We start from the raw sequence: 19,391 nt of genomic DNA on the forward strand, positions 1-19,391 counted from the left end.
ATCTTCCCTCCTTCCCCACTTTTTTTGTCCCAGTGCTGGGGCTTGAACTCAGGGAATGAACGCTGTCTCTGAGTTTTTTGCTTAAGTTAGCATTCTACTACTTGGATTACAGCCCCACATCTGGAGTTCTGCTGGTTACTTGGAGGTAGGGGTCTCACAGACTTTCCTGCTTGGGCTGGCTTTACACCTAGATCCTCAGATCTCAGCCTCCAAAGTAGCCAGGATTACAAGCATAAGCCACTGGTGTCTGACTTCCCTTCTCCTTTTTCGCGACAGGATCTCCCTGTGTACAGTTCACGTTAGTCTCAAATTCCTGGGTTTAAGAATCTTCCTGCCTCAATCTCCCAAGTGCTGTGACTACTACAGTCATATCCCACTATTCCTGGCTTAGTTTGGCATGATTCTAATTGCATCTCTCTGGCTGTCAAGTGAGCTCATTCAGCTTCAGAGTTGTAAATATTATCTATGACCTGTATTTCAAAAGACTGATCCCATCAGTGTTAATTCTTTCTCTGACCTGCGCCTAGGTGATATTGCTAACTGAAGGTCTGAGACGTCTGACTTCCCCACTTTTACCTTTCTTCCCATGTGTTCCTATCTGTCTCTCTGAGCCCCCAACAGAATCTAGAGGGCTGTACTTCAAACCCAAGCCAAGCTGAGCATGGAAGTCCTTGACTGTAGCTCCAGCCCAGGAGTCTGAGACCAGTCTGAGCAACATAGAACAAAAACTCAAGCCAAATAAAAAACAAACAAACAAAAATTCCAAACCCACCAACCACATCTCCACCTCAAGCTAGCTCATATTACTCCTTAAATCCTCTCTCAAAGTCCTTACTGTGGCCTGTGAAGCCAGAAATATCTATTTCTGCAGCACCTCTTACCACTGTCTCATTACTGTTTGGTTCTGAATTCTAGCTAGTATGTGCTTTTTGCTGTTGCATTATTATGCCAAGCACGTTCTCACCCCAGGGCTTTCACACTTATCTCCTCTGCCGGGATTGCTCTTCTGCCAGACAGACACTTGGGCTTGCATCCTCACTTTCCAGATCTTGGCTTAAATGTTACCTTATCACAAGAGGCCTTATCAATCCATATAAAACAGAAAACCTGGTCATATACCATGTGGTAATATTTTCCTTCATATATTAATTCTTTAAATTTTATTTACCTTTCTGACCCTTAATAGAAATGTAGCCTCCAGTAATTATGAGGACAGAAAAGAACTTTTTTTGTTGTTGTTGGTCATGGTGCTTGAACTGAGGGCCTGGCACCTGTCTCTGAGTTTTTTTGCTCCAGGCTTGCACTCTACCACTCTGAGCCACAGTGCCCCTTCTGGTTTTCTGGTGGTTAAGAATATAGGTGTAAGCCACCAATGCCTAGCTAGTCTTTTTTTTTTTTTTTTTTGGGTCGGTAGTGGGCTTGAACTCTGGGCCTAGGCACTGTCCCTCATCTCTACAGCTCAAGGCTAGCGCTCTACCACTGGAGCCTCAGTGCCACTTCTGGTTTTCTGATGATTAATTAGAGATAGGAGTCTCATGGACTTTCCTTGCCTGGGCTGGCTTTGAACTGCAATCCTCAGATCTTAGCCTCCTAATCTTTTTTTTTTTTTGGTCGGTCATGGGGCTTGAATTCAAGGCCTGGGTGCTGTCTCTGAGCTCTTTTGCTCAAGGATAGCCTTCTGAGCTAGGATTACATGTGTGAGCCACCAGGTGCTTGGTCGTACTTTCATTTTAGTTCATGTTAATTAACTAATGCTCGAAACAGTGCCTTGCAATAGAGCACTTGCAATAGAGCTTCCTTTACCAATGAGATGAAAGTCTAGTGTGTGCACAAATGATTACTAATAATATGTGACTGTCTTGTGTAGGAGGAGAGGCCTGGAAAGGAAAGTGAGATCTGAATTCTCTCCCCACAATAGGGTCTTACATTTATGACTGGGTGGAATACAATCCTAGTTATGCTTCCCATGTAGCTCTGATGACGGATGTACACCCACACCTAGTTTTATTTGCTGAGAAGGATCGCCTAGATGTTTTGTGCAGGTTGGTTCTGCACCATGACTCCTGAGTAGCTAGGATGACAGGCATGAGCAACTTACATCCAGACCTCTAATGGGGTTTTGAAAAACAAACTGAAAGAAGTGGCTCAGAGGAGGACAATACTTAATGTGTGTGTTTTGTGCGTTTTTTTTAGGGTCAGTTGTGGAGCTTGAATTCAGGGCCTGGGCACTGTCCCTGAGCTCTTTTTGCTCAAGGTTAGTGCTCTACTACTTTGAGCCATGGGTCTACTTCTGGTTTTCTGTGGGTTAGTTGGAGAAAAGACTCTCAGGGCCTTTCCTGCATGGGCTGGCTTTGAACCATGATCCTCAAATCCTCAGGCTCCTGAGCAGCTAGGCTTACAGATGTGAGCCACCAGTGCCCAGCAAATACTTGTTTGTGATGTAGTATATGTAAATTGTGGAAAGGAAATTCATTTGGCAAATGAGCTTACACTTTATTTTACAAATAAAACAAAACGCTCAGGCTGGGAAGGTGGCTCATGGTAGAGTGCTTGCCTTGCATGCATGGGGCCCTGAGTTTGATTCCTCAGCATCACATAAGCAGAAAAAGCCAGAAGTAGTGATGTGGCTCAAGTGGTAGAGCACTAGCCTTGAGCTGAAGAGCTGAGGGACAGCGCCCAGGCCCAGGGTTCAGGCCCTATGGCCAACAAAGAATTAAAAAAAAAAGGAAAAAAAGAAAAGAAAATGCTCTGATGAGGGATTTTCTTCTTCTTCTTCTTTTTCACTTTTGTTGGCACTGATACTGAGGCGTAAACTCACACCTCCTGATCTTGCTTGGCTTTTTTGTTCAAGGCTGACACTCTACCACTTGAATCATACCTCTACTTCTAGCTTTTTGCTTGTTAACTGGAGATAAAGGTCTTGTGAAATGTTTTCCTGGGCTTTAGATCTCAGATCTTAGATCTCCTGAGCAGCTACGATTACAGGCCTGAAACATAGGTGCCTACCTGGTTTATTTTGCTTTTTAAGCTAACAATTTCACTGCTGTGCAACTATTTCTTAGAATTTTGGATACAAAGATGTAAGTTTTTCCAGAAATGAAATAATGTACAAGAGTAATGAAACAATTCTTTTTTTTTGTTTTTGGTTGGTCGTGGGGCTTGAACTCAGGGCTTGGGCGCTGTCCCTCAGCTCTTCAACTCAAGGCAAGCACTATCACTTGAGCCACAGAGCCTCTTCCGGTTTTCCAGTGATTTATTGGAGATAAAGAGTCTCATGGACTTTCCTGCTGGGGCTGGGTTTGAACAGTGATCCTCAGATCTCAGCCTCCTGAGTAGCTAGGATTACAGGCGTGAGCCACCAGTGCCCGGCTGAAACAATTCTTTCTGAGTTTCTCAAATGCAGTTCCTAAAACAAATCTAATTGAATTGCCTAATTTTTTTTCTAGTCTGTTTATTTGCATGGATAAATTCCAATTGCTTACGATGGTATCTGACCAACAGTAGGTATTTATTATACAGTTGTTTAATTAATATGTAAGAAACTTATTCAAAGAGAATAGATAAACAACATTGGAAAGGAAATCTAAAAGTCTGCATGAATGCCCTGCTTAAAGCAAAAAAAATCTACTTATTTTGTGTCTAGTGTTCTCATTCATTACTTACTGTATCTGCAGCCGTGAGATTGATGCCCAGTCCTCCGGCTCGTGTGCTTAACAGGAACACAAAGATGTCATTCCTGTAGAAAAAAGGAAGGACAGGGTAAAACGTTAAAAAATATATTTTCTTTCTTTCTTTTTTTTTTTTTTGGGTCCAGTCATGGGGCCTGAACTCTGGGCCTGGGCACTGTCCCTCAGCTCTTCAGCTCAAGGCTAGCGCTCTACCACTTGAGCCACAGTGCCACTTCTGGCTTTTTTCTTTTTGCTCATGTGGTGCTGAGGAATCGAACCCAGGGCCTCAGGCATGCAAGGCAAGCGCTGTACCACTGAGCCACCTTCCCAGCCCTAAAAAAATATTTTCAAAAGAAAAAATGAATATTCCAAAAGAGTGGAATCTCTGAATAGGAGGTCTAAGGCTAAAGAGTGTTATGAGGTGTGATTCATATCCTCTTGAGACATTATACAAAGGCACTGTGTTGCTAAATGAAAATGATGGAAATTTGATCTTCTAATCTACCATTCTGTGAAGTTTTAGATACGGTACAAGGATACTAAATTACGATGTCAAATGAATTCTATTTTTTTTTTGGTCGGTCGTGGGGTTTGAACTCTGGGCCTGGGAGCTGTCCCTCAGCTCTTCAGCTCAAGGCTAGCGCTCTACCACTTGAGCCACAGTGCCACTTCTGGTTTTCTAGTAGTTTATTGGAGATAGGAGTCTCAAGGTCTTTCCTGCCCAGGTTGGCTTTGAACCGAGATCCTCAGATCTCGGCTTCCTGAGTAGCTAGGATTACAGGTGTGAGCCACCGGCGCCCAGATAAATGAATTCTATTCTAAAACAAATGAATGCACTGGCATCAGGAAGTTCTCATCTCTTTAGGCTGTTCTTCCTGGGTAGTCACTTGACTGCTATAAAATCAGGATGCTACAAATAGTTGAAATGACTAAATGATGACATGTCAATGTCAACATGAGTATTAGTGAAGGAACTATTTATTCTGAAATAAGCATCCTGGTTAGTTACTATGCTTGGTAGGTCCTGATAAAAATGTGCCCATTATCTACATTCAATAAAATAACTTTCCTAGAGGTAGGAAGAGATAACAGTAGCTAGGAGGCCCCTTACAGGTCATGATTCCAAAAATTTTGTTTTTGTTTTGGTTTTTTTTTTGGGTCCGGTTGTAGGGCCTGAACTCTGGGCCTGGGCGCTGTCCCTCAGCTCTTCAGCTCAAGGCTAGCGCTCTACCACTTGAGCCACAGCACCACTTCCAGCTTTTTTCTTTTTGCTTATGTGGTGCTGAGGAATCGAACCCAGGGCCTCAGGCATGCAAAGCAAGCGCTCTACCACTGAGCCACCTTCCCAGGCGTGATTCCAAAAATTTTGTACTCCCAAGAAAGTTCTACTAGTTTCACCTTCAATTTTACTTTGTGTTATTTTCTTTTTTGTTCTTTAATCTTTGAATATTTCAGAATTTTAATAATTTATAAGATTTTTAAAAAACTAAATCACACATGATAAACCAGACTGTTGAAAGGTATCTATTAGTTTATAAACACAGAACCTCACAGGTTCATGGAATATTTAACCACAAATTGTCAAATAATAACTAAGCTTTTGGGGCTGGGAAGGTGGCTCAGTGGTAGAGTGCTTGCCTTGCATGCATGAGGCTCTGGATTCAATTCCTAAGCACCACATAAAAAGAAAAAACCGGAAGTGGCGCTGTGGTTTAAGTGGTAGATCGTTAGCCTTGAGCTGAAGAGCTGAGGGACAGTGCTCAGGCCCAGAGTTCAGGCCCCATAACCAACAAAAAACAAAAACAAAAACTAAGCTTTTTTTTTGGAGGGGGGGGCTTGAATTTAGGGGTGGGAGCTGCCACTGAGCTTTTCTTTTTTTTTTTGGGGGTCCGGTCATGGGGCCTGAACTCTGGGCCTGGGAACTGGACCTCAGCTCTTCAGCTCAAGGCTAGTGCTCTACCACTTGAGCCACAGTGCCCCTTCCGGCTTTTTTTTTTTTTTTTTGCTTATGTGGTGCTGAGGAATGGAACCCAGGGCCTCACGCATGCAAGGCAAGCGCTCTACCACTGAGCCACCTTTCCAGGCCCTCACTGAGCTTTTTTGTTCAAGGCTGGCACTATACCACTTGAGCCACAGCTCCATTTCTGGCTTTTTTGATACTTTAATTGGAGATATGATTTTCATGTATCTGATAAGGGTGACCAATAGCTAGGATTTTTTTTTTTTGGTTGCAATTTTGGAACTCCTAGAACAGGGTGTGAGTGGGAGAAAGGAAACAGGTATAGAATGGAGACAGAGACTACAAAATAAAGTGGTGAGCCAGAAAGGCTGCAGTTTGAGCTAAGGAATTTAGTTGCTAGATATATGGCAACTACCTAAATAAGGAACATATAGAGAAAAATACCACAGAAAGCTTGTAGAAACAGTACCAACTGTACACTGAAAAAGTGCCTTCCGATGCAATGTATGGTATACAAAGTCTGGCTGCATCAATATAGTGTTATATTGTCATGGAAAATAAGGATTACAGAAATAATCTTGGGGGCTAGAAATGTGGCTTAGTGGTAGAGTGCTTGCCTAACATGCATGAAGCTCCAGGTTTGATTCCTCAGCACCACATGCGCAGAAAAAGCCGGAAGTGGCACTGTGCTCAAGCGGTAGAGTGCTAGCCTTGAGCCCAAGGAGGCTCAAGGTCAGTGCCCAGGCTCTGAGTTCAAGTTCTAAGACTGGCAAAAATAAAAATAAAAAATAAAAATTTTGGGTTGTTGAAACAAAAGAAGTTAGATTCCATTCCCAATTATGCTGTTGAGGCTATTTATTTTTGGTCAGCGTGGGGCTTGAACTCTGGGCCTGGGTTCTGTCCCTCAGCTCTTCAGCACAAGGCTAGTGCTCTACCACTTGAGCCACAGGGCCACTTCCAGTTTTCTGTTGGTTAATTGGAGATAAGAGTCTCACAGACTCTCCTGCCCAGGGTTGACTTTGAACCGCAATCCTCAGATCTCAGCCTCCTGAGTAGGTGATTACAGGCATGAGCCAATGGCGCCTGGCCCGTTGAGGTTATTTATAAACAAAAACATCTAAATCAAATTGCTGACAAGTTTACTTATTGATAATGCCAAGTTAATGTTTTGAGACCTGATCGAACAGAAGAATCAAAATCCCAGAAGGCCAACAGTGGTGGCTTGGGTGCCCTCTAGGGGCTGAAAAGGAGTCTCACTCAGGGTCTTAGTTGAATTAGATGTCATTTTGTGTTTTTGTGTATGTGTGGGGCTTATCTGCAAAAGGGTCTATAAAGTCAAGCACGCGGCAAAGACATGCCTAGATCTTACTTTTATTCTTTTTTAATGATCCAATGACGTTTCTCTGCACTAAAATCCCCTAACAGTGCTCACCATAATGAACTGACGCCAAAGCTTGTTGAATGAAAGAGAAAGAATGAAAGATAACACTGAAGCCCTGTACTACTCTAACCAAAAAAGAAAAAGCATGCTACCTACCTTTTTATTTTTTTAATGGTTTGCAGAGGGTGACCCTGAATAGCCAGAGAGTTGGGGCGTGAAGTGAGGATGTATTTGGTAAAGATGATGGGGCTGAAAGAAGAAGGGAAGCAGAAGCCAAGGCATCACAGAGCAAAGACCTTGTGAATGGCTTCTAGGATCATGCACTGGTCACATGTTCTGAATGCTGCCCAGTCAGGACATCCTGGCCAAACAGTTTTCAGTCCCAGTCAGTTTTTCCTGGAAGGATCTCTCATAAATCTCCTATGAAGGGAATGTAAATGGCTTTTTATAGGAGTTCTTGTTTACTCTGGCTGACCTTTGAGCCATAGGGCTTTCCAGTTCAAGCTACCAATTTTTTTTTAATGCCTTTTCATTAGTAATAGTGAAAAGATTTGGCAACACCTGTCTGTATGTTGGTCGATAGCAGTCACTGAAACTTATAAGAACTGCTTCCCATGTGGAAAGGTCAGTATAATGAGCTTCTGAAGATCAGAACAGTCACAGCTCAGAAAACACACACAAAGAATAGTGATTTCTTAGCTATATTGCAACTTTAAGAATTTATGCTACGTAATAGAGGCCAACAGATAGGGACTTCCTTCAGCTTTCCTCATTATGTATACAGGGTGAAAATCATGGTTTACCTAATGTTGACTCTAAATCAACTCACTGCTCCCTATGTGATTCTCACTTGTGGGGTTTAGAGGCTGAAGTAATATTTCCTAGGAAAAGCTTTGCAAACAAGTAGAATTTAATATAGTACAATAAGAAGATGTAACACATAAGTATTGTATCTAAAATTCTTGTCTAGAGTCTCTTTGGCTGGAGTAGACAAGGACCTGACAAAGTACATTTCACTAATTTCAGAATGAAGAAAAGATAAAAATTACTTTTTTTCTCTTTTTACCATAACAATGTAGCCGGCTATGAGATACTGCTATGCTTATACGTGTTTCAAATAATACATTTCACAATCTGTTGATAGCTTCTATAGATGAAAAACTAGTCAGGCTATCACTATAGCTGCTGCAAGGCAATAAATAACTGTTCAAAAGGATCTCTTCCACTGGCCAGACAGCTACCTGAATGTTGGTTTACAGTATTATTTCCCTCAGTGCTGAGAATGGAACCCAGGGTCTCACACATGTCAGGTAAGCACTTAAGTTACATCCCAAACCTTGATGTGTAGCTATAATTTAGGAGTTTTTTGGCCTAACTGGATATACACTAAACTTCTTTTTTTTTTTGAAAAAAAAATTTTTTTTTTTTTTGGCCAGTCATGGGGCTTGAACTCTGGGCCTGGGCGCTGTCCCTCAGCTCTTCAGCTCAAGGCTAGCACTCTACCACTTGAGCCATAGCGCCACTTCTGGCTTTTTTCTGCTTATGTGGTGCTGAGGAATCGAACCCAGGGCCTCATGCATGCAAGGCAAGCGCTCTACCACTGAGCCACCTTCCCAGCCCCTACACTAAACTTTTTATAAAAACATGAGGGATATCTCCTTACTGTGCTTCATTCAAAGGGTACCACAGCAAAAATTTACAAATTTACACTATTGATGTATTTAGGCTAAACTATTTGTAAGTGAATTAAATTATGCTTTAAAACTGAAATGAGCTAGGTATGGTGGTACAGGCCTATAATCCCAGCATTTGGGAGGTTGAGGTAAGAGAATCACAAGGTGGAGGACAGACTGAACCACAGAAGAAGATAAACAATATACTTCTCAAAAACAAAACAAAATGAAACCTCAATGACAGAAATTAAAATTAGTAGGCATAAATGATGATGGGCTTAAATTTCTTTCCAAGAATTAAAAACCAATTATCAAGCAACCCAATGAAAATCCAGAAAGGCAAATCCATTTAGATTTGTAGACATTAAGATCTGGTTTATTCTTCAATTCTCCAGGTCTAAGGAAGAAGTTGAAGGGTGTGGCTCAGCAGCCCTATCACCAGCAGGGCTTGGCTTTCTCTCTGGAGAGAGCAGTAACCAGACTCTACTTCCTAGAAGATGAGAACAAGCACTCAGGATAATTATGGCTATGTAAACCATCAGCATTCAGCAGGTGGCATTTGAAGGTGCACAGACTCATTAGCAGGTGGAGAGGTACTATGACTGAGATCAATGAGCTGAACAGACTGCAAACTACAACAAGCCACAATGCTAACAGCCAAGGAAAAGAAGGTATTTAACTTTAAACTTACACAAAATGATTCAAAATCAATCAAGTAAGCTGACACTCACAGAGATAGCTACTGTTAATACTTAAGAATATGGCCTTGTTCACTGGGCACTGGTGGCTGAGATCTGAGGATCACAGTTCAAAGCTAGCCTGGGCAGGAAAGTCCATGAAACTCTTATCTCCAATAAACCACCAGAAAACTGGAAGTGGCGCTGTAGCTCAAGTGGTAGAGCACTAGCCTTGAGCTGAAGAGCTGAGGGACAGTGCCCAGCCCCAGAGTTCAAGCCCCACGACCGACCAAAAAAAAAAAAAAAAAAAAAAGAATATGGCCTTGTGGACAGACATTATTCACAAAGGAGGACTTTTACTCAAATTCAGAAAGCCTTTTACCAACTAAAGAAATAGGTACTGGCCGGGCGCTGGTGGCTCACGCCTGTAATCCTAGCTACTCAGGAGGCTGAGAGCTGAGGATTGCGGTTCAAAGCCAGCCCGGGCAGGAGATACCGTGAGACTCCTATCTCCAATAAACCGCCAGAAAATCGGAAGTGGTGCTGTAGCTCAAGTGGTAGAGCGCTCGCCTTGAGCTGAAGAGCTGAGGGACAGCACCCAGACCCAGAGTTCAAGCCCCACGACTGACAAAAAAAAAAAAAAAAAAAAAAGAAATAGGTACTGATACAGTACTGAAAACGTATTTAAAACAAAACAAACCATACCAGGGATATTCTCCCTGACATAGATCTGAATCCCTATAAGCAAACTTAACAACCTCTTAAAATGCACTAGCTGAGTGAGTGTGATGGCATGCATTTGCCTATAATCTCAGTACCTGGGAAGTAGAGACAAGGACTGTCAGTTTGAGACCCGTTTGTGCTAAACAGTGAGACTCCATTAAAAAAAAAAAAAATTGGCTGGGCACAGGTTGCTCACTCATGTAATCCTGGCTACTCAGGAGGCTGAGATCTGAGGGCCACGGTTCCAAGACAGCGTTGGCAGGAAAGTCATGAGACTCTTATCTCCAATTAACCACCAAAAACCCAGAAGTGGCACTATGGCCAAGTGGTAGAGTGCTACCCTTGAGCTGAAGAGCTGAGGGACAGTGCCCAGGCCCAGAATTCAAGCCCCATGACCAACCAACCAACAAACCAACCAAGCAACAAAAAAAAAAATCATGATTGTTTAACATTTTAAGATATGTTGGTATTCCTTTTCAACATTTTGAGCACTAGAGGAAGACCAAAGAGTGGCTTTTTTTTTCTTTTTGCAAATCGCATGCATTGGCATTACCTGGTCTGAAAATCAGCAACCATGTCTCGCCTCTCAGAGATCTTGGATGAGCCATCGAGTCGCATGTAGGTGTGCTTCCTGTAAACCATGTATTCCTGCCAACCAGGACAAAGGAACATAATAAATCTGATGCAAATGGTTGTATTCTAATGCTCACAAGCACCTACCCACATTCATCCATTTTAGAGCTCAAGTCTCAGTTTCAACTTGGAATCTAATCTTATCCTTTCAGATTTCTTTAGGGTTTATGAAGATAGTTGCCCATCAAAATGAAATTCCCCAATCAAAATGGCTTTTCAGCCACTGACTAGAAGTTTTACAGTCATTAACATATCGTCTTCCTTTAGCAAGTAACACTTGCACTACACATCCCCTGCTCCATTCTCAGTTAATTCTACTGTCCAAAGTTTACCACCTCAGAATAAGAGTGAAACAGAAGATACCCATTTTTCTCTAGTGTTCTTGACATCATCAAAGAGGAGTTACAACTTTTTAACAATGCTGAAGAGTTCACATCTATAATCTTAGCTATTCAGGAGCCTGAAATCAACATCACAGTTCAAAGCTAGCTCATGCAGAGTATAGTTTATCTCTACTTACCTAGGAAAGACTATCTCCAATTAACTAGAAAAATGCTAGACCAAAGGGAGAATATTAGCAGGAAGCTGGGAAAAAAAACCAAGCCAGATCGGAAGGCCCTGAGTTCAAACCTCAGTATCAGAAAAAAAAAATAGGGACACTGATCAAGACACATTGCACTTACAGGCTGGCATGTTGAACTGAAACCTCTTTGTATAAATACTTAAAGATAATTAAAAGAAAAAAGTTAAAAGGGCCAGGAATGTGGCTTAGGGGTAGAGTGCTTACCTAGGAATGCATGAAACTCTGGGTTTGATTCTTCATCACCAAATAAACAGAAGTGGCGCTGTAGCTCAAGTGGTAAGAGTGCTACCCTTGAGCACACAGAGGCTCAGGGACAGTACCCAGACCCTGAGTTCAAGCCCCAGGATTGGCCAAAACAACAATAACAAAAAAGAATGTGGAGACATACTCTCTATTGCGTTTCTTAGCCTATTCTCCAGCGCCAGTCTTAAGTCATAATTCCTTTCATAGACAAGAGTAAATTAATATTTCCTCTTTTGTTGCCTCTCATTATAGTACAAAAGGTCCACCAGAGAGAAAACAACATCAAAAGGGCAACACAGCTGCCTATTTATAAAAAGCACCACTAAGTAGGGGAAGGTGGCTCAGTGGTAGAGCGCTTGCCTTGCATGTATGAGGCCCTGGGTTCGATTCCTCAGCACCACATAAACAGAAAAAACTAGCAGTGGCACTGTGGCTCAATTAGTACAGCACTAGCCTTGAGCTGAAGAGTTTAGGGAGTGCCCAGGCCCAGAGTTCAAGCCCTATGACCGACCAAAGAAAAAAACAAGCCAAACTATACAACAGAGTATCATGAAAAGGTTAAAGGAGTCCTTTCCTGTCCACTTTCACTTTCCTTGGTTTCAGTTACACACAGTAAACCACTATATGAAAATACTGAATTGAAAACTTGAGCAACAACTCAAATAACTTTCATTACAGTATATTGTGAAAATTGATTAATAGCTCACACCTGTTATCCTAGCTCTTTAGGAGGCTCAAGATGTGAGGATCATGGTTCAAAGCCAGCTCCAGCAGACAAACCCAAGAGACTCTTATTAACACCCAAGCAGCAAAAAGCTGAAGTGGAGGTGTGGCTCAAGTAGTTGAGTGCCAGCCTTGCGTGAAAGAGCTAAGGGAGAGTGGGAAGCCATGGGTTCAAGCACAGTACTGGTACAACAAAACAACAAAAACTCCAGTGTATATGGAGTTTTGGGGTACGTAGCAATCTTGGACATACATGCTACAGATAAAACAATTGCACTTTGGTCCTAAAATAACTTCTTTATTGAAAAAGACTAAAAACTAATCATTTCTATATTTGGGAACTGCTTGTGCCTTTTTTTTTTTTGCTGGTCCTGGGGCTTGAACTCAGGGCCTGGACTCTGTCCCTGAGTGCTACTGTGCTCTAGGTGAGCACTCTATCACTTGTGCCACTTCGGGCTTTCTCTGTTTATATGGTACTGAGGAATCGAACCCAGGGCTTCATGAACATTAGGCAAGCACTCTATCACTAAGCCACATTTCCAGCCCCTGCATGTGTTTTCTATATTCTATTATTACTTTTGTGTATGACAGTCTTGCAATGATGCCCTGGCTGGCTCTGAATTTGCCATCTGGCCTCAGCCTCTTGAGTGCTAAGATTAGAGGCATGCAGTGGTTCGCCACCACATCTGGCGTTCTTCTACTGTAGTATTCTCATACATGGCTCTTCCACCTGGTAAACACTGTGCTCAGCTTTTTGTTGGTTAGGATGGAGGTAAATGGTCTGGTGAACTTTCTGCTCAGGATGGTCGCAAACTGCAATCCTGATCTCAGGCTCCCAAGTAGCTAGGATTAACAGGTTTGAGCCACTGTGCCCAGTTTCACAGAAATGTTTTTCTAAGCAAAATCTTATATAGAACTTCTCTACAATATAAAATGGATACAAATATTCAACTGTGGCTGAAGAATAAGTACTGGGGCTTGAACTCAAAGCTGCTATACTTGCTCAGTTTTTATACTCAAGGCTGACACTCTGCCACTTGAGCCGTTTCCAGTCCAGTTGTTTGCTGGTTAACTGGAGATAAGATTGAACCTCAATCCTCAGGTTTTAGCCTCCTGAGTAGCTAGAATTACAGATGTGAGCCATCACTACCTGGCCTGGCTCTTCTAATATTCTCTTTAGTGTTACTGGGGCTTGAACTTGGCCTTGCACTCTTGCTTGGCTTTTTTTGCTCAAGGCTCGACTCTACCACTTTGAGCAACACCTCCACTTTCTTTATTATTCTTAAGAGTGCATGAACATTCTCGGTTAACAGTGACTCAAATTTGCTTTTTCATTTCATGGGGCGATTTCCCAATCTGTTTACAATCACAGCTCCAAAGGTAACCTGGAGTTCAGAGAAGGCAGCTCATAGATAGAATGTCTGTTTAGGAGGAATCCTATCCCAGTGAGGTACCATATTTGGATGGCTCACTGGGCAAATTACACAACTCATTGTCTCAAATGTCCTGAGTAGCTATGGATTATCTGGATTTAACTCTATTTTGTACTATTTTCATATATTCATGTGATGATTTTCCTGGGCTTCAGTACTTAACACCACACCAAATACAGCATCAACTGGCTGACCTTTCCCAAGTACTTTTGTACTGCATAGAAACTATCAAGTAGCTTATTGCCTTAAAGTACAAACTTAGTCGCAACCAACAGGAATGAACTTCAAAAAACAGGAAACCCAGAGGTAATGTAGACCATCTGTAATAAATTAAAAGCTTTCTGCAACTACTGGAATATGGAAAGGGACCCCTCAACTTCAAAAGAAATAGTGCTTTAGGAAGAGTTCAATATGACATTTAGTTAAACACTGCTATTTCCACAGTACCCCCAACAGCCAAGACACTATAAGTGACTCAGTAAATGTAAAATAAAGCTCCAGATAACATTTATGATTTATCATCTCCTTTACCTTTGCTGTGGCTAACTAAAAATCCTGGTGCTGATTATTAAACAGTGTCCTTTTTTAAATCTCACTTCCACAAATACTATATAGATGCCATGTGAAAAAATGCAAACATTCTTCAATACAGAATTCTACTTAGAAGAAGACCTGATATTTACACAAGTAATATAAGTCAAATATTTTACATAGGAGAAAAGTTGCTAGCATTCTACCACTTGAGCCAAAGCTCCACTTCCTGCTTTTTCTGAATAGTTTACTGGAAATAAGTCTCATGAACTTTCCTGCCTGGACTGGCTTTGAACTGTAATCCTCACATCTCAGCTTGGTAAGTAGCTAGGATTACAGATGTGAACCATCAGTGTCTGGTCAGAACTGGTGTTTCTTACAGAAAGGAAATCTGGTCACATGGAAACATGTGCATCTTTATTACCTTCCTGTTCCTCTGAGTTCCAGAAATACAAAGACAAAGCCAAGACTAAGGCACAGGACTTTAACAACAAGAAAAAAAGGCTTTTTAGATACACAAGAAATCATAACATGCTCCCCAGCTATACCACACAGCTCAATCAATGCCTGGTGTGAATTTCTAAGTTCTGCTCTAGCAGAAGCTTTCCCCCGCTTTTTGTACAGGGTATACAGTATCAACAGAAAAAGGTGAATTCTGAAAAAACAAAACCAAGAAAACCTGAAAACTAACAACATCAAAACAACAGTTTTTTGAGTTGAACATGATCATCTTTATGATTCATGCACTAGGTCATGTTTTAATGCTGAAACATGGCTTTCATGAATGTGTGCACTGTGTGTTCACTGGGAAAATGACTGAAAATACTCTCGAAAGATAAGGAAATAGAGGGCTGGGAATGTGGCTTAGAGGTAGAGTGTTTGCCTCACATGCATGAAGCCCTCAGTTTGATTCTTCAGTACAATAGACACAGAAAAAGCAAGAAGTGGTGCTGTGGCTCAAGTGGTAGAGTACTAGCCTTGAGCAAAAGAAGCTCAATGACAGTGCCCAGATCCAGAGTTCAAGCCTGGCCAAAAGAAAAAAAAAGAAAAAAGACTGGCTAAATAAATAAATAAAGGAAATACAGACCTAACCATGCATTATCTTAAGATTTATTATACATGCATTTCAATAGATGATTAGACACAGCAGTAAATATTGATTTGCACTGCAATTCTATGCCCACAAAGTAAAATCTGAGGATTGGAGGTAGAGCTGTGGCTGTAAGTGGCACAGTGCTAGACCTGAGCAAAAAGCTCAGGGACAATGCCCAGGCCCTGAGTTCAAGCCCCACAACCGACAACAACAGAAAAACAAAAAACTGAGGACTAACCTGTTGAAATAATATAGAATGTGGCCCACTTAAGTGAGTAACAGTCATACAAGTGAATGAAAAAAATTAAATTTCAGCCGGGTGTCGGTGGCTCACGCCTATAAATCCTAGCTACTTAGGAGGCTAAGATCTGAGAATCTTGGTTCAAAGCCAGCCTGGGCAGGAAGTTCCATGAGACCCTTATCTCCAATAAACCACCAGGAAACTGGAAGTGGCGCTGTGGCTCAAACAGTAGAACACTAGTGCCTTGAGCTGAAGAGGTGAGGGTCAGCACCCAGGCCCAGAGTTCAAGCCCCACGACCAAAAAAATAAAGTAAAATAAAAACAATGTGAAGTTCATAAGGAACTGTAACGTTAAGAACATTATTAAGGCAACTAGATAACTCCATTTTATCTGGGAATCATATGGCTGCAACCCACTCTAGTTTCAGACTTCTAGATGCATGTTATACATATGGATAAGGAATGCCAGCAGTTGTGAAATTCAGGTTGTGATTTGTGCTTCCCTAATTTATAATTCCCCCTCAGTGAGATGTATCCACAAGCTGCCTAGTTTACAAATTCTACTCTCTAAGTCGAATCCCTAAAACATAGGGTTGTATAGAAGTTAAACTATTTACATTCACTACCATCTGCAGAGCTCATATATTTTTGGGCTGCTCGCCCATGTTCCCTTGAGCTTCTATTTAATATTACTCAGAACTGTATTGTAAGTATTCTGACACAGCACTGGAAAAGAAAGAATAATACCTACACTACCAAACTTACAACCTACTGCTCTTCCTGTAGTTCTTAGTATTGATGATCACTGTTGTACCATTTCTTTCCCTGACCTCAGCACAAGGCAAATACACGTTACTTAAAAAAGACCTCACTGTAGGAAAAGCACTTAAAATTATTGTGCCGGTTGGTATCATTTGATTTGGACATCACATAAGAGACGCAGCAGGGGCTGGGAAGGTAGCTCAGCGGTAGAGTGCATGCCTTGCAAGCATGAGGCCCTGGGTTCGATTCCTCAGCACCACATAAACAGAAAAAGCCGGAAGTGGTGCTGTGGCTCCAGTGGTAGAGCACTAGCCTTGAGCTGAAGAGCTGAGGGACAGCGCCCAGACCCAGAGTTCAGGCCCCATGACCGGCAAAAAAAAAAAAAAAAGAGACGCAGCAGCCCTTTTACATTGGACTGCCGCTGCTACAATGTTTGTGTTAAATCAAATACAGCTGGGAATATTTCTCAGTAGCACTTGCCTATCATGTGCAAGGCTCTAGGTTTGATCCCTAGTACTAGAACAGAAAAAGAAAAAAAAACATGTCAAACACAATGGCTTAATCATTTCTCTTATGGTCATTTAGAATTAGGATTTCTCATCACTTATAAATAGGCTACCTATTCATAAAATAAACAGCAAGGTTGTTTTACTGGCAGCATTCAAGGGCTAAGCACTATACAAAACCTAAGGTTTAGTGACGACATTTATGTCAGATACTGCTTTGTTATTTTTCTTACTAAAAGAAGTCGCAAGATTATTAAAAGGAGGGTGCCACCAAATTGGGATAAATTCACTGCAAAACCTGGCAAGCCAATCTTTGATTCAAAAAGCCTAAAAAATACTCCCAGTTGCTTGCTTTATTCCTTTTGAAATGTGACTTCCCTATTTCTGTTTGTTGTTTGCTTTTAATAGAAATAATCATGGTGCAAATTGTATTTATTATTATTGCTTAGAGCAGAATGGCTAGAATATATTGGCTTACATATTAAAAAACATAAGGACGGCTGGGCGCCGGTCACTCCCACCAATAATACTAGCTACTCAGGAGGCTGAAATCTGAGTATTACGGTTCAAAGCCAACCTAGTCAGGAAAGACCCTGAGACTTCAATTAACCACCAGAAAACTGGAAGTGGCTCTGTGGCTCAAGCGGTGGAGCATCTGCCTTCAGCTGAAGAGCTCAGTGACAGCGACTAGGCAGAGTTCAAGTCCCATGACTGACAAAAGAAAAAAGCAAAAAACAAAAAACAAAAAACAAAAAAACAACATAAAGATTGAGTCAGGCACTGGTAGCTCATGACTGTAATCTTAGTTACGCATGTCTATTATCCTATCTGAAAATCTTGGTTGGTTAGACAAATCTACATGGATCTTATCTTCAACTGACAATCAAAATGCTGGAAAAGGAGTCATGACTCAAGTGTTTGAGCACTATCCATAAGCAAAATGCTGAGTAAGAGGTTTGAGGCCAACCCAGACAGAAATGTTTGTTAGGCTCTATCTCCAAAACAATCAGCAGAAAGCAGGGATTGAGGAGTAGACTTTCAAGTGGTAGAGGATGAGTTCAAACTCTAGTACTGCCCAAATCAAGGGAGGCTGGAGGTGTGGCTCAGTGATAAGGCTCTGAGTTCAAACTTCAGACTGTACACTCTTACCAAAATCTTTGGGAATGAGACCAGGCATTCGTATTTTTTTAAACTACCTACATGACTGCAGTGTGTAATCAAGTTGAGAAGCACTTTGTTAACACTAGATGAATAGCTGTTCACTGGGTTTTTGCATGGAAAATGATTCCCTAATACTGTTTTCTATGCAGAATTTCAGAGGACTTTCCAAGATTTCTATGCTGTAATCTGGGGAGTATGGGGCTAGGAAGGTGGGTCAGTGGTAGAGTGCTTGCCTTACAGGCATGAGGCCCTGGGTTCAATTCCTCAGCACCACGTAAGAAAAAAAAAGCTGGAACTGGCGCTGTGGCTGAAGTGGTAGAGAGCTAGCCTTGAACCGAAGACCTGAGGGACAGCGTCCAGGCCCAGAGTTCAGGCCCCATAACCAACAAAACAAAAGCAAAATCAAAACAAAACAAAAAACTGGGGAATGTCTTCCCTAGTATAAGAAGGAGATTCTATTCCATTGGCTACTGGGAAGAGGGAAGAAGTCCTCTGCACGACAGAATGTGGTTTGGCCATCAGGAGCTGTTTCAGATCCTTCTAGACTGAAATCTCAAGCAAGAAAATTTCAGGTTCTCAGTAATTAAGACTGACTTAGCAATGAGCATGGGGGCCTATGTCCCCAAAGTTCCTTCTCCTACCTCCAGTAGGTCTATCATCCTGGTCATCTGAGAGTAGATAAGGACCCTATGTCCTTGAGACTTGAGCCGAGTCAGCAGGACATCGAGGGCATACAGCTTTCCACTGTCAGTGATGAGGCTCTCCTTGCCTGGGGAGAAGAAAAGCAGGGTGGGGGTAGGAAGGGACACTATTTAATTGAAGCAATAAAATCACTTACTGCAAAGTTGTATGCAGCCCAAAGTACTACAACTCAGATTCTTGTCATCATGAGAATAGGAAAGTACTCCAAAGGAAGAATGTAAAGCCTTGTTAAAGCACAACAGTGAGTGTTCTGGGAAGACATCCCTCACAGAGGGATGTGGAAATTCCCTTCCAACTGATAGTGTCCAATCATGTCTTTGAAAACTTGCCTGTTCCACCTTCTAATCCAGGGGATACCAATTACACTACTGTATCTATGAGTGATGATGGTGTTGCTCTAAGCAAATCCCAAAAATCTGTTTTTCTTTTGTTCATCTATCTCTGGGTATCTATTTCTGTTAGTTCTGTGGTTGTTTGCATCTTAAAAGCATGAGAATGTATAGAAACAAGGACTGTTCATGCCTTCCCTTGGAGATAATACATAAACAGCAAGAAAGGCAAATAAACATACCTCCCCATTTTTCTGGTAGTGCTGGGGATCAAACCCAGTAAGGCAAATGCTCTACCATTGAGCTACACTGCTAGCTTTTCAGAAAAAGTGACTTTGAAATGAAATTGCTCTCTTACTAACTAGTGCT

At 41.7% G+C, this 19,391-nt stretch overlaps 2 protein-coding genes across 4 annotated transcripts in view; both read right to left on the minus strand.

Annotated features, from left to right (window-relative positions):
- Positions 1–19,391, minus strand: part of Ehd4 (EH domain containing 4) — a 738,029-nt gene that overhangs the window by 141,188 nt on the left and 577,450 nt on the right. The window lies entirely within an intron of this gene.
- Ino80 (INO80 complex ATPase subunit) overlaps positions 1–19,391 on the minus strand; it is a 98,487-nt gene that overhangs the window by 13,590 nt on the left and 65,506 nt on the right. For all 3 annotated transcript variants that reach the window (XM_042687883.1, XM_042687882.1, XM_042687884.1), the window contains exons 27-29: positions 18,633–18,760; positions 10,636–10,730; positions 3,664–3,736 (exon numbers count right to left, since the gene is read on the minus strand). In XM_042687883.1, the coding sequence (XP_042543817.1) occupies positions 3,664–3,736; positions 10,636–10,730; positions 18,633–18,760 (296 nt within the window). The remainder of the gene's footprint in view (positions 1–3,663; positions 3,737–10,635; positions 10,731–18,632; positions 18,761–19,391) is intronic.

This window comes from Dipodomys spectabilis, unplaced genomic scaffold, assembly GCF_019054845.1.
Source record: "Dipodomys spectabilis isolate Male_0828 unplaced genomic scaffold, ASM1905484v1 ptg000108l, whole genome shotgun sequence".
NCBI classification, from domain to species: Eukaryota; Metazoa; Chordata; class Mammalia; order Rodentia; family Heteromyidae; genus Dipodomys; species Dipodomys spectabilis.